The 13,111-nt window shown below is 41.1% G+C and overlaps 2 protein-coding genes across 2 annotated transcripts in view; one reads left to right on the top strand and one right to left on the bottom strand.

The window, feature by feature from the left end:
* tbcd (tubulin folding cofactor D) overlaps positions 1-13,111 on the bottom strand; it is a 117,722-nt gene that overhangs the window by 50,650 nt on the left and 53,961 nt on the right. Inside the window, exons 12-14 of the mRNA XM_039740291.1 lie at positions 12,435-12,495; positions 12,077-12,151; positions 11,156-11,250 (exon numbers count right to left, since the gene is read on the bottom strand). Coding sequence (XP_039596225.1) covers positions 11,156-11,250; positions 12,077-12,151; positions 12,435-12,495 — 231 coding nt within the window. The remainder of the gene's footprint in view (positions 1-11,155; positions 11,251-12,076; positions 12,152-12,434; positions 12,496-13,111) is intronic.
* znf750 (zinc finger protein 750) lies at positions 3,727-11,155 on the top strand. The gene is made up of 3 exons (XM_039740292.1): positions 3,727-3,834; positions 7,884-9,394; positions 9,641-11,155. The coding sequence occupies exons 2-3, from the start codon at positions 8,028-8,030 to the stop codon at positions 10,290-10,292; spliced, it is 2,019 nt and encodes a 672-aa protein (XP_039596226.1). The 5' UTR covers positions 3,727-3,834; positions 7,884-8,027; the 3' UTR covers positions 10,293-11,155.

Genomic DNA, 13,111 nt, shown 5'->3' on the forward strand with positions numbered 1-13,111 from the left:
TTGCCAAAATTTTCCCAGAAAATTCATTGTGCGCCCAAGTTCAGGCTAACTTTTTTTTTTACCCAGTTTCCCTTTGCAAGGCCAATGTGACATCAGAGAGCTGTTTCAGCCAATGTTAGATGAGAATGTCACCACGTGACTTGCATTAAATATCTGATTTGCATCACACACGAGTACTGTAAGCCTACTCCACCTCACACTTTTCACACTTTACGGTCCTGCCTGATGATCTTCACACATACGTGAATAATGTATGGCGTATACACGCATGCATGATGTCACTACTAGATTGGTAATCCAGCCAGGTTTGCAGTCTGCATGTTGGTTTAACTCACAGTATTTTCATTTCAGGGAGACATTAGCTGACCATAATGAGAATATTTTAAATACTACTTCACTATTCTGCATAAGCTCATCGCATGCTGCATCTGACTGCTGGATTAAGCATGTTTTCATTCTCATTATGAAGTGAACAATGGTAGTGACGGGGATGTGTTGATCGCAGTGAGAGAAGCTTGGGAGATGCAGACAGAGATAACAGACTCACAGGGTGACGCAGTGATCAGTACTGCTGCCTCTTAAATCTCAGGGCACATTTTTGGCCAAAATAATCAGTCCGGCATTGCTGACAGATGCTTCTCTAGCCCTCAGAGACACTTAAAAAAACTACTGCACCATTAGAATGCACTCAAAATGTGTTTGGTTTCTCATTCTTCATTGACTTCAGTGTATTTTGCAGAGTTCACTGAAATTCCCAGGCATTTCTGTGCGTTCGCTGAACTCGAGATAAAGCATATTCAGAAGGGTTTGCCCATCACTACGTGTAATGAGCTCCTCTATAAGCCCGTATTGGTCAACAACATGGCTTGCAAATATAAAGAATGCAACTAAGTGCCCTTTGCAACAGCGTGAGAAAAGTAAATAATGCGGGATGTTAAATTAGAAAAGAACCATTTTGATCGGGACAGGCCTTTCAGCCCAACAAGACCACCAATGCTGTTCACCTATTAACCCTTAACTACGTGCGCTGGTGCATTTTTAACTCCAATCTCAGTTATTTTTGTCCAACGTCCTTTTACTTGAACCTTCTGGCAGCACCCGCCATCTGTCGTCAGGTTGATTCACTACAAGTACAGTGTCGTAATGATTTCCCTCCAGTGTGCCCCCAGCCGGTTTTACGAATGGATGCACGGTCGCAAGTTCCATATGGTGCATTTGGTACACCGCACAGGTACTTACGTAAGTATGACGACGATGAGATGTTCTTCTTGCAATGACTTTGTCTCTTAAGACCATTCAACAACTGAAGTGAAATGTGACCCACGTGCAAATCCTGCAGTGGATGAAAGTGTGACTGGTGATGAATGAGCACTGGAGCAGATTTATTTTCAGATAGTCCTAGACTGGGTCATACTTTTCAGTAATATGGCACTAAATTACATTAAAAACACGTACAATTTAAATGTACTGCAATATTTTATATCACAACCTTACAGTGCGCATATAAATAGCCATTTTATACTGGTGCATACAGTACACTGCACAAGAACGTATGAGATGAGGAATGGTGTGAGTAGTTAAGGGCTAAGCTACCTCAGATGAACTGGGATGGTATTAGTACACAGTTAGTAGTACTTGAGTAATCTCGTAAGACTTTACTGGCATTCACAGTTTAAAGCTATGATTATGAAGGTCATTTCAGGTTGCTATCACAGTGCAATACACTTCAACGATAATTCTTCCAATCTGCTAAATGGCAGGAAGAAGCTTCCAGAAGGAACATTGGAGACATGCCAGAAAGTTGTGAACACCTGTAAAGAACTACCAGAGACTAGGAGTGTTAGGACAACCACAACTGTTGGAGGCTCTCTACTGTTATGCTCCAGGACCTTCTACAAGACACAGAAAACGTCATTTAAACTAAAAAGCCATTTATTGAAAAAGTAAATGAGGACAGTCATTTTTTTGAATAAGCAAACACCTTGGAGGAGAAAAATTAAGAGCAGATCAAAAAGGTCTGAAATATTAAAAAGAGCAACATGTGTGCGTTACCCATAAGCCTGTGCACAAATGACTCCAGAGTGACTTCTCTTAAAACTGGGCACCATTCACATCCTATAGCACTGCTTGACAATATTAACTTAAGACCGGCTGAACTTCATTAGGTTTGCCATTCTTCAACTTTGATGTGTTTTACTCACTTAATGGTTTTATGCAGCACAACATCACAACCTGCTTAACAGTAAAAATTAAAATACATTACCTAACATTTTGAAATGAGGTTCTGGCACCATTGTTCTGTACCAGAGCACACCAGAGAGGAGATTCCAGTCCAGTGCATATACCCACAGTAGACCACTTTAGAATTAGCAAGTATCCTAACATAAAAGTATGCAAAGTGGAAAGGCCACATGCTTTACAGCTGTTCACAACTTTCTGGTATGTCTCCAATGTTCCTTCTAGAAGCTTCTTCCTGCCATTTAGCAGATTGCAAGAATTATTGTTGAAGTATATTGCACTATAATAGCATCTGGCAGCATGGGAACAAAGGACAAAGTGAACACAGACAGCAACTCATTTGCGGCTTATAATCAGTGGTAAGCACTGCACCAGTGTATCTCCATATTAACCAAGGCACAAAATGACCATACTTGACCCAATAAAAAATAAAACTACAACCATGTTTACCATTACAAATGAAGAAAATGTGTGTTAGTGCCGAATCGGTCAAATGATAAAAATCAAAGCTGCACAAACTGAAACACTAGAATGCTGTTTATAGTGACATAAAGGCTGTGAGTGCCACAAGGTGACAAAGAGTGGAAAGGTTACCACATTCTGCGTCAAAGTTTAGTGCAAGAGCTCAACTTCAAATGAGAACTTTCACGCCTGAAGTGGAGAGGGGTTTATTATACACAGCAAGTGAATTAGGGAAAGCCCTGTGTCTGCCATCGCTTGCACGGAGGTGTAGTCATTTCTTCTGCCCTTTCAGAACTCGGGTAGTTCTCACCACATAGCATATTTTGTTCCTCACACAAATCAGTGTAAACAAAGACTGCGCTACCCTGACTGGACTGATGACAGAGCTCCAAGATGTTGCCAAACAAACTGCACAATATCTATTGAGACCATTAAAATTGCAGATTACTTTCCTCAGGCAAAAATGACATTAACAACTAAAACGTGAAAAAATGTAAATATATTTACATTAAAATGTATATACAGATTCATATTTAAATACTACCAGCAAAAACACATAAATGTATGTACATAGAACACAAAAAAGCTACCACTATAAACATTAAAAGACTTACTCACACAAAACTGCACATATACACAATGTATGAATTCATACAGACGTTATAAGTTCACGCATACAAACACCCACACATTATTTCATATTATGGAAAGAAGAGCAAAAAAACTACCTCCACAATAGAACACATTTTGGCTGTGAAGCCTTTATCAGGTACATACAAATACTACCAAACGACAAAAGGTAAAAGTTTCCTAAAACTAGCTCATTGAGAGAAGGGGATGGGGAAAAAAAATAAATGCAAGTCTCTTTCCTTCTCCGAAGCCTGCTTAGAACACGTGGGGGTGTGGAGTGTTCAGTCCTCCCTGCCTAGCCACACACCAACTGTTGCTCGGGGCTGAAGTAATATCAGGTGCATCTCTACACCCTCAGGGCTCAACTACTTCTCTTTAAATCCCTCCCACTGCAAGCACACGGTTTCAGTTGCACCCAGTGTTCAAGGAGGAAGCAGGTACAACTCTTCACAGCAAGTGCTGCACTTGGACCCACTCTGCCAAAGAGGACAGACACATGCCAGGGTAAGCAGAGTTTTACTTTTCAGTAGCATTTTGACATGCTTTCAAGCTTGACAGTTTTTCTGACTGGTACTTCGCGTGATAAGCAAATGGGCTGTTTGAGCTCCCCTCTGCTGATGCTGTTCTGTTGGGTAATCTATAGGTGTCGGCGTCTGGACATAAAGAAGCAAAATGCAATCCGTGGGCATATAATTTGAGGGAGTTTTGTAACTGTGCGACTGACACTGAAACGTCCTAGAGCCTTGTGTTGTCGCACCTGTTTAAAGTGCTGACAGGGATGAGTAAACACGGATGTCCCTACTACATGATCTTGTGGCAAGTGCAAATAGAATTAGAATAAATATTAAATATACAAGCTCACTTCAGCACTATACTCCAGGTTGTTTTGTTGTTTTTTTTTTAAATGTGAGAAATACAGCTGTATATAGAAAATAAAATAATAACGTGGAAGATATTTGAGACTGCAACTCACCAACACATCTAAGCCATTAATTCTGAACAAAAACTACCTTGAACTCTGGGGTAGAAGAGCAGACATATTTTGTGTTTGGTCCAGATTGATTTTCTTCTAATACCAAGTGGAGACACTGGTAACACATGTACACCGAGTAGCCATGAGCCCCACTACGAGCGGGCACTAACAGATGGCTCCATGAAGCGCACGACAGACATGTCTTTGGCAACAGTGAACGTTATTAGGAAGGAGAAGCATTCAGCTTTTCTGGGACCCAGGATGGGATCGGTTAAAATTTGCATTTGTGCAGCTTTGAATTATTCTGTGTAACTGAATCAGATGACAGCGTCGTCATCCTAAAGGTCTTTATATTAAAAAAAAAAAAAAAAATGACTGTTTAAATAAGCACATCCGATATGGAACTCAGTTAGTTCAGATCAGCGTTACAGAGGATGGAACCTATCCCAGCAGCGCTGGGCACAAGCAGGATTCAATCTTTGACAGGTGTTTATATACGTCAGGGAAATTAATTAATTAAAAATTGGTTAAATGAAAGTGTGGGATACATTTAAAGAATCTATGCTCAGTGTTCTTCTAAGTGGCACTCTAATTGCCGCATGTGAAGTTATCTCACATTAGTAAGCAGGTTCAGGTCAACAATCTTTCTATGAAAAGTGTACAGATGAAAGGAAACCCAAAATCACAGGAATAAATACACAGACGTTATAAATCTCTACCTCCATAAATATGTCCGTCGCTTAACTCTGTCACGTGCAGCATTTAGCCTCAAATGGAATTAAGACGGTCATGGATGCTGGTAGTAAATCCTACAAATGCATCAAAACACGCAATCTAACATTAGGAGCTGAGTCAGTGCTTGCGACTCTTAGAAGGACAGTGTCGGTTAACTTGTGTTTTTAGTTGAAACACACTTCCACCAGTTCCGTGGGGATATTGAAAAAAATAAATCATTGCAGCCATGAAAGTCACAACTAAGACACAGCAAATGTGCCTTTGAGCCACCTAGTCATAGTGGGGAAACAAATGACTTCTCTTTGGTTACCATTAAAACAGGAAGAAGTCATGAGTGCTCATTTAATACTGCCAATATAGCCATCTACTTACATTCTTAGTAAATGTTTTGTGAATTAAGGGGAATGTGAATAAAAAGATTGGTGCTAGCCATTATTTACTTTACTTCAACACTTATTCTAAGAGGTACCTAGTGACTCCCTTCTCTTGGAGCAGACTTGCAAAAGACAGCAGTTAGAATAACTCAGCTTGATGAATCCAGAATGTAGATCGGTGCATGGGAGGCAAGGAAGGTGGCGGTGATGGGGGTGTAGCTGTAATTTGATGGAAACTCCCTATAAAGCAGCAGATTTATTTTATTTATTTTTTTTACTGTGGGATTGAGCAAACTCTGTGCCATCCATCCAGTTAAAAGTGACAAAAGACAACATAGAATTTAAACTGCCAGCAGAGTAGAAAACACATTAAAACAAGAAAAAAAGCAAAAAAAAACTGCCTTTCTATTTTGAAAACCGCTCACCTGCAGTGTGCCAGCTATGATCAGCAGTTGCCTCAGGTGGCGCCTACTGCAGGTGGCACATCTGGTCTGTAGGACTCAAAATGGTTGCATCCACAGACAGCCAGTACGTGTGTCATCCAGAATGTCTGCTTCACTTGACTGTCCCAGATTTCAGAGATGTCATGTCTATGCTGAAGAAGAATATGCTCAGGCACACATCAAAAACTCTAGTCTCGCGTCACCTTCGCAGCATCTCAAACCAGGAGAAACTCGTTTTTCTCCAATAACAGACCACTGGCGCAAAAAAATCCTTTTGAGAATTAAAGTGCCCACTTTCACAAGCCTCCCAAATCAACCAAGCATAAATCTTCAGTTTGAAGGTATCCCTTTTAATGGTTTTGATAATGGGTGAAATCATCAGCTTTAAGTTAGATGGCTGTTGTAAAACAACCTGCTGATGAAGTCATGAGAACTAACCTGCAAGAGATTCTCACGCTGCCAGTGTCTGTCTGTAAGGGGGAAGCATGTTGCTGCAAGCCTCAGCAACTTCATCTGCCAAGAAACGCACCTTCCCTTAAAAATAGTGTGACTCAGTTCGGCACCTGAACGCTGCCACTGAACCGTGCCAAAGAAGTCGAGAGTGCACACTCAGCATTTTCCAGGATGGGTGACTGCGGCCATCTTCCCCCAAGACATAGACCTCATCCTGCCTGTTGTCAGCTGGCCCTTGTAGTGCATGTACTGATGGGAAGGGTGTCTTTCAGTCTTGGCTCTTGAGAACACCTGCAACCCTTTTGATGAATCATTTGCCATTGTCGGTTGTTAAGTGAGGACCTTAATGACATACACATATAAACCGTATATAAACACACACACTATATATCTATATATATATATATATATATATATATATATATATATATATACACATATACATACACACACCTATATATTAAATATAAATGCACATACACACATATTTAAAAAGAAGATTTTGCCCAGTAACATTTACTCCTTTTCCCTGAATTGCTTACAATAAATAGCCTCAAGTTAGTCATTTAATGAGTGAACCAAGTAAACTATTAGAGAAGGTGAGGCAAGAACAAATCTGTTAACCACTGTTCACAAAACACATTTTCTACATTGCCACACTATGTTGTAAGTCCCCTAACATTATAAACTGAGGACAGAAACAAAATATACTTAATATGAAAATTAATTAAATGACAGATTTAACTAAAGCAATCTAAAAATTCTAAGTAGAAATGCTTCCATTTTTCTATACATGTACTATTCCTATTTCAGCCAAGTCAAAATGGAGATCAAATCAAAAATCTTTTGGTTGCCAACACCTCTGCCAATAGGTGGCTATGCTGATAAGACAAAGGGTTTAGTTAATAATGGGATTCTGTCCAGATTTACAAAATCTGAAGGCAATAGGACTAAAAGGCTAAGGTAATGGATGACAGACCAATTTACTCATCGAGAAACCATGAGGAAGTCTCTGAAAATGTGACTGCACCCAGTTTTAATAATATGGAACTGTAAAGCTACACTTGCCAAGTGTCTTAAGACGGTGGTTCATCACTGACAGACACTCAATAAAATAATGTTTGCGTATTTAGTGGCCAAAGCGGTTAAATCCTCACACTGACTCCTTGGATGCTGCTGCACAAACATAGCTGGTTTGACTAAAAAAAAAATAGCCAAATAAGTGAATATTATGTAAATGTAAGTGAAACTTACTGTACTACCATAATTTGCTAGTAGGTCTGAATTAAAAAGAACTAGTCGAATAAGTAAATATACTGGAAAATAGAAGCAAATATTAATTAGATGAAAAAAAAAAATGAAGATCCAAAGGGTAAACTTCCTTAAAAGAAATTAAAAAGACTTGCCCAATAGTATTTTATGTTAACTTAGCTATTAGGGTTCCAAATTCAACTTTTGGACTCAGTCAGGTAGGTACTGAAAGGAAACTCCGGAGAGGCCATCCAACTCTTAAGTGCCTCATCTCAGTTTGTTTTACTGCCTTGTCATTAACACCTTGTCATTTTCATCCTGCAGATCCTGTGCAACCAGCTGCTTCAGCGGTGACCAAACAGGCCGTTGCTGAGAGTGCTGTCATCCTTTCGTCAGTCCTCCAGAACCTGTATTGCCAGAAAGATCTACCCTGCCAAGGCACGCTGCACTGCTATAACCAGCACAGAGATGAGTCTGGCCAAGGAGCGCAAGCCAAAAAAACCTCACTATATCCCAAGACCCCCAGGAAAGCCCTTTAATTACAAGTGCTTTCAATGCCCCTTTACCTGCAATGAGAAATCACATTTATTTAACCACATGAAATATGGCTTGTGCAAAAACTCTATTACGCTGGTGTCTGAGCAAGACCGTACAGGCAAACCCGGCAAGCCTGTCATTGGTGATTTGACCACAAAGCTCCGCACTGAACCTGCTGATCCAAACCCTGCTCCATGTCTCAACTCTGATGTGACACAACGGGACAGTGCACCTGATCACAGAGCTGAAGATTTCACCTGTCAAAGGAAAAACAAATGCCAGAGTCCTAAAACCTCTGCAACCAGTGAGCTGGAACAATTACCTGGCACAAGGGGCAGAAACATAAACCAGACTCCAGAAGGCACAGTACGGTCTTCTGCCTTTGTGCCCATTGCAACACTCCCATCGGCAGATAGGCCAGCTGTCTGTGAATCCGTCTCCTTGATGAGCAAATCAAAGAATATTGTCTCACCTCTTCCAATAAAATCTGCATTCTACAACCCCAATGGGCACTGGCGGGCAGGCCCTGGCTTGATGTCACCAGACTTTGCCAACAAATTTCCAAACAGCAAGATAGCGTCTACAAGTTACATGCCTCCCATCATTTCAGACTATGCCCCTTACTATTTTGCTGAACCTTCAATGCCAAGCCTCTACCAGCCCTGTTTACTTCCTGGAAACCCCCATGAGACTGAAGGCTCCCAGTTCTCTGCATATTTTTCAGCTGATCAGAGGCCTTTCTTGTCTCACACCTTCCCAGCAGCGAGCATTCAAATTTCTGGGGCGCTGCCTCCACCAGCTCTGGAGCATCATTACAGGTACTACCAGGCTCTCCATCAGAACCCCTCTTTTCCATATGGGGTCTACAGGCCCCCAGCAGCAGAGCATGTTTTTCAGGACTTCAACTCCAAACTAATGCATCCAGCTGAGGTATTCGCAAGAGAAGTAGGTTCTCACCAGCTGGCAGACAATCAAGCACACTACCAGATGACTAAGAGTCCAGCTTCAGCACAGCTCCAAGGAAAAGCGAGTCCAGAGGTTGAGAAAACAGCAGCAACCTCGGAAACTGAAGTGAAGGCACACGAGGAACAAAGAAGTGTTAAGATGAGTCCCCGGGCAGCAAGTTCTGCGACAGGGTCCCCAGACAGACCGAGCCAGACCAGCTTGACCCCAAACAACTGCCAAGACCTCCCACAAAATACTCTGCACGTCCAAAGTACAGCTAATGTACAAACATCTAGAATGGATGCAACATCAGACGGACCACAACAGGAAGAATACCACTCTTCAACACAAAGGTGAGCGTGAGTGAGTGAGTGACTAAGTGATGTTCACAGTTAATAAATCCAGCAAACTGATTTCATTTCAAAGACACAGATTAGCAATCCACCAATTACAAAGTATGCACAGAGTCACACAGACTTACCCAGTGGTCACATATTAAAGTAGAGCTGTAACATTAATGAGTTGGTGTCAAATTTCTGTGTATGTAGGTGACTAAAAGTAAACTGTACTCTTACCTATTTTTAAATTTCTCTTAACAGCTGCAGTGGAAGGGCATTCGTCAAGAATTCTCCACCACAACATGTTCATCACGGTGCTACTTCCATTGAAGAAGATGATATGGCACCCCTGAATCTTTCAAAAAAAGACCATTTCTCTGAAGAGCACTCGCCCTGCTTTGTAAACACTGCGTGGGAATCTCCAGGGTTAGCGCAGCCTCAAGACCTGCCCTTAAATCTCTCAGTTAAAGATTCCTCCACTAGTAACATTCAAGCCAGCGCAGTGGAGTCAATGACCAAAAGCAAAGAAGCTGGCCAAGTGGACTCTAAAGGCAGACAGGCATGGCAGTACTGGGAAAAAACAACATCCAGCCATGAAGCATCCAGTGAAATGCAAGCATCCAGAATAACTGACAGCAGTGACGAGCAGAAGCAGACGGCAGCCTTTGCTTTATGCCAGCTGGCCACTTGTAGTCCCAAAACCCTTACCAGAGATGGGTCAGTCTCCCAGTCCAAAGAAAATTACAAATGTCAGGACTCCAATTCTGAAGGTGGACAGGAAACCCTGAACCTTTCCAGCTTACATGTCAAAGAAGAGCATCGTAAAAGCAAAGCACACAAAAGGACAAGCCACAAGGAAGCAAAAGCCTCAGAAGCAGTACAGAGATTGCGAAAAAGGCCCCGCTGCTCGTAAAATGACCGGTTTGCAAGATATTCGGAGCACAAAGACTGGTCTATGCATCTATTTAAAATGTCCATTAGTACTATAGTACTTAAGTGTCACCTAGTCATGTGCATCTCTTAACAGACTGTAACTCAAGGAGGATCTGTTCTAATTTAGAACATGTACGTTGGGCATCAATTACTGAATTTTAAGCCACACTTCCCAGCCTTTAGGACAACTGGACCCTGTCTGGAATCACAAAAGCCTGATAACAATTGATCAGCAGGCAAGAAAATGAACTGCTAAAGAAAGAAAACAACCATGAATATGGTCACATTTGAGACTTTTTATTGTATGTACAGTTTGTTTTATACTGTGGGAAAAAAACAGTGTGAATGATTATTTAAACAAAATATTTATTGATATCTAAAATGGCACTATGGTGATGGATTTTTTTTTTTTTTTTAAATAACTTTTTCAGAAAAAATAAAACCAATTGAAAATAGCATGTTTGGTCATAAGTCAATCACTGTGAAAGAGATCAGTTAACGCCTCCTGCTGTGCTCGCCAACGTCAGAGCCATCAGCATGATGGTGCCTTATAGGTTACAGCCTCATCTCAACGAGGATCCCTGCGGCTTTGCCTTTGCTTGTAGTGTGTAACATGCAGTCTTAGAAACTGAGGGGGCGTCACTAAACACTTAGGAACTGGAATGACTACAATTGCAGCCTCCCTTGGGCTACTTATTGTCACTCACTGGGAAAACTCCTCCGATGGCCAGTTTCTCTCTGACTCTCCCTCTCCCCCACCCCCCCCAAAAAAAGGTTTAAACAGGCTATTATAAATTAAACTGAAAATTAACAATGCATCAGGACGAACACTCCAAAACATACCATCTGGCAGGCGTGACGGTAGCAACAGTCCTCTCCTGCCGAGTTCTGCTAGTGCTAGACATCCCCCATGCCAAGCATTGTCCGTTTCCTGGAAGCTACGGACAGTAGATAGACCATCATTGGAAACACATAGGCACACCATACATATTTACTATTTAATGCAATTTGTATTGAGTACCAAATAAAAAGTGATTTACAGATCACTGCCAGTGGGGTATGGACTGTTTGTCCAGTTTGGCTCCTTAATCACATGGCTACATCATTCAACAAAACACAGAGGGTGTGTGGCAGTGATGTGTATGCATACAACACACAAATATCAATAATTTCCACCTGCTATCCTGTTAGCTGCTCAGAAAGGCTCCATCTCAGTGTCTCTTACTACCTCTGAGTTTATGTGAGGGGTAGTATTACAGTATCTTGTATCTTGGCACGTGTTTAAGTAGTTAAGGAGCCAAATACACAAAAGGTTACAACAATTTTAATTAATAAAACAGTAAAGAAATGATGATTCTGTTAACTTGTTTTTGACCAATAAAAATTTAAAACTGAGCACGCAATAGAATCGCCACAAATAAAATGTGTCAATAATAATCACTGAAATGTAGTAAACAGGCAACCGAGAATTGTGAAAGCCATGACCATATTCACTCAGGTAACACTGGCAACACAAAACTACCCTGGTGTATGGCTCAACTCAAAGGCCCACCCCTACTTGTACAAGTAATCCAGCATCCATTGTCTAAAATGGAATGAAAGCAAAGCCCATGATGATACAACTGGATTGCTAAACCTGCTCAGGATTTAAGATGGATTAGGTAACAGTTCTCCCTTCTCCAGACCTGAGGATGAATCTTTCCCAACGTACTTGCAGCATGCTTAGACCAGTACAAGCTCTATCTATGCAATAAGAGAGATTACCTGAAGCACTCCAGCACCGAGCCAACCACCTCGTCAGCCAGCTCCTTCGGAAGCCTTGAAGTGACTCGGCCGATGCTGAATGAAGAACAAACATGTGGAGAGAAATCATGAGAAGCTCTGCTGTGGATTGGACTGGATAAGCACCATAACATGAAAAACAGCAGCATACGTCATGTGAAGAGCTCATCACCTTTATCGATATGGGGAAAATTTAGACTGCCCAAGGTACTGGGGTCCACTTTCATCATTTTGGATGCTAACACAGGAGGGGTGGAGTCTTAGATCAATTATAGATGTGTAGAGCTAGATGCTTTTTACAGATTCACAGATAAAAGCGATTTTAACCACACAGGCTTACCCTTTTGCCGCAGACCACCGCACTATGGTATCCTTGTCTTTTAATCCAACTAGCAGTTGTTCTGTTTGGGTAAAAAGAAAAAAATAAATAAATATGAAAAACACAAATAAGAACACAGTAATACAGGACACCTTCGCTATGAACTGGGATTGCCTCAGCAAAAGCAAAAATAATGTCTTTATTAATATGAAGCCACTGTCTGAGTTTCTGAATCTGAGCTACATTGCCTTCAAAATAAATAAATCGCTGTAATACATTAATTACAGACTAACACTGCAGCAAATATATTCAGTTAGCACCGGCCCAACTCAGCAGGTGACAGGAGAATCAGAACACAGTTAACACATTAATTGTTCATAAATGCTGACCTAACCAAAGAGTTAGTACTGTCATTCAGCGTATTCAGTTAAGTTAGTATAACATTCATAAAGGCTTGACAGACTTCAAAAAAGCTTGTTCTTCACGTTGTCATTCTTCTAGTTTAAAATATAGGTCATATGGCATATCAGGGAGAGGAGTTGAAACTGGAAGGGGGGCAACTGAAAAACTAGTTACAATGAGGACACTATAATTCCCATAAAGTAACAGGAGTGCGCTGGGGCTGATCAGCATCAGTATCAGCATGCACAGAATGTTCTACTGGTCAATGTTGGATCTCATCTTCTTAACTAATTTCA

This window comes from Polypterus senegalus, chromosome 17, assembly GCF_016835505.1.
Source record: "Polypterus senegalus isolate Bchr_013 chromosome 17, ASM1683550v1, whole genome shotgun sequence".
NCBI classification, from domain to species: Eukaryota; Metazoa; Chordata; class Cladistia; order Polypteriformes; family Polypteridae; genus Polypterus; species Polypterus senegalus.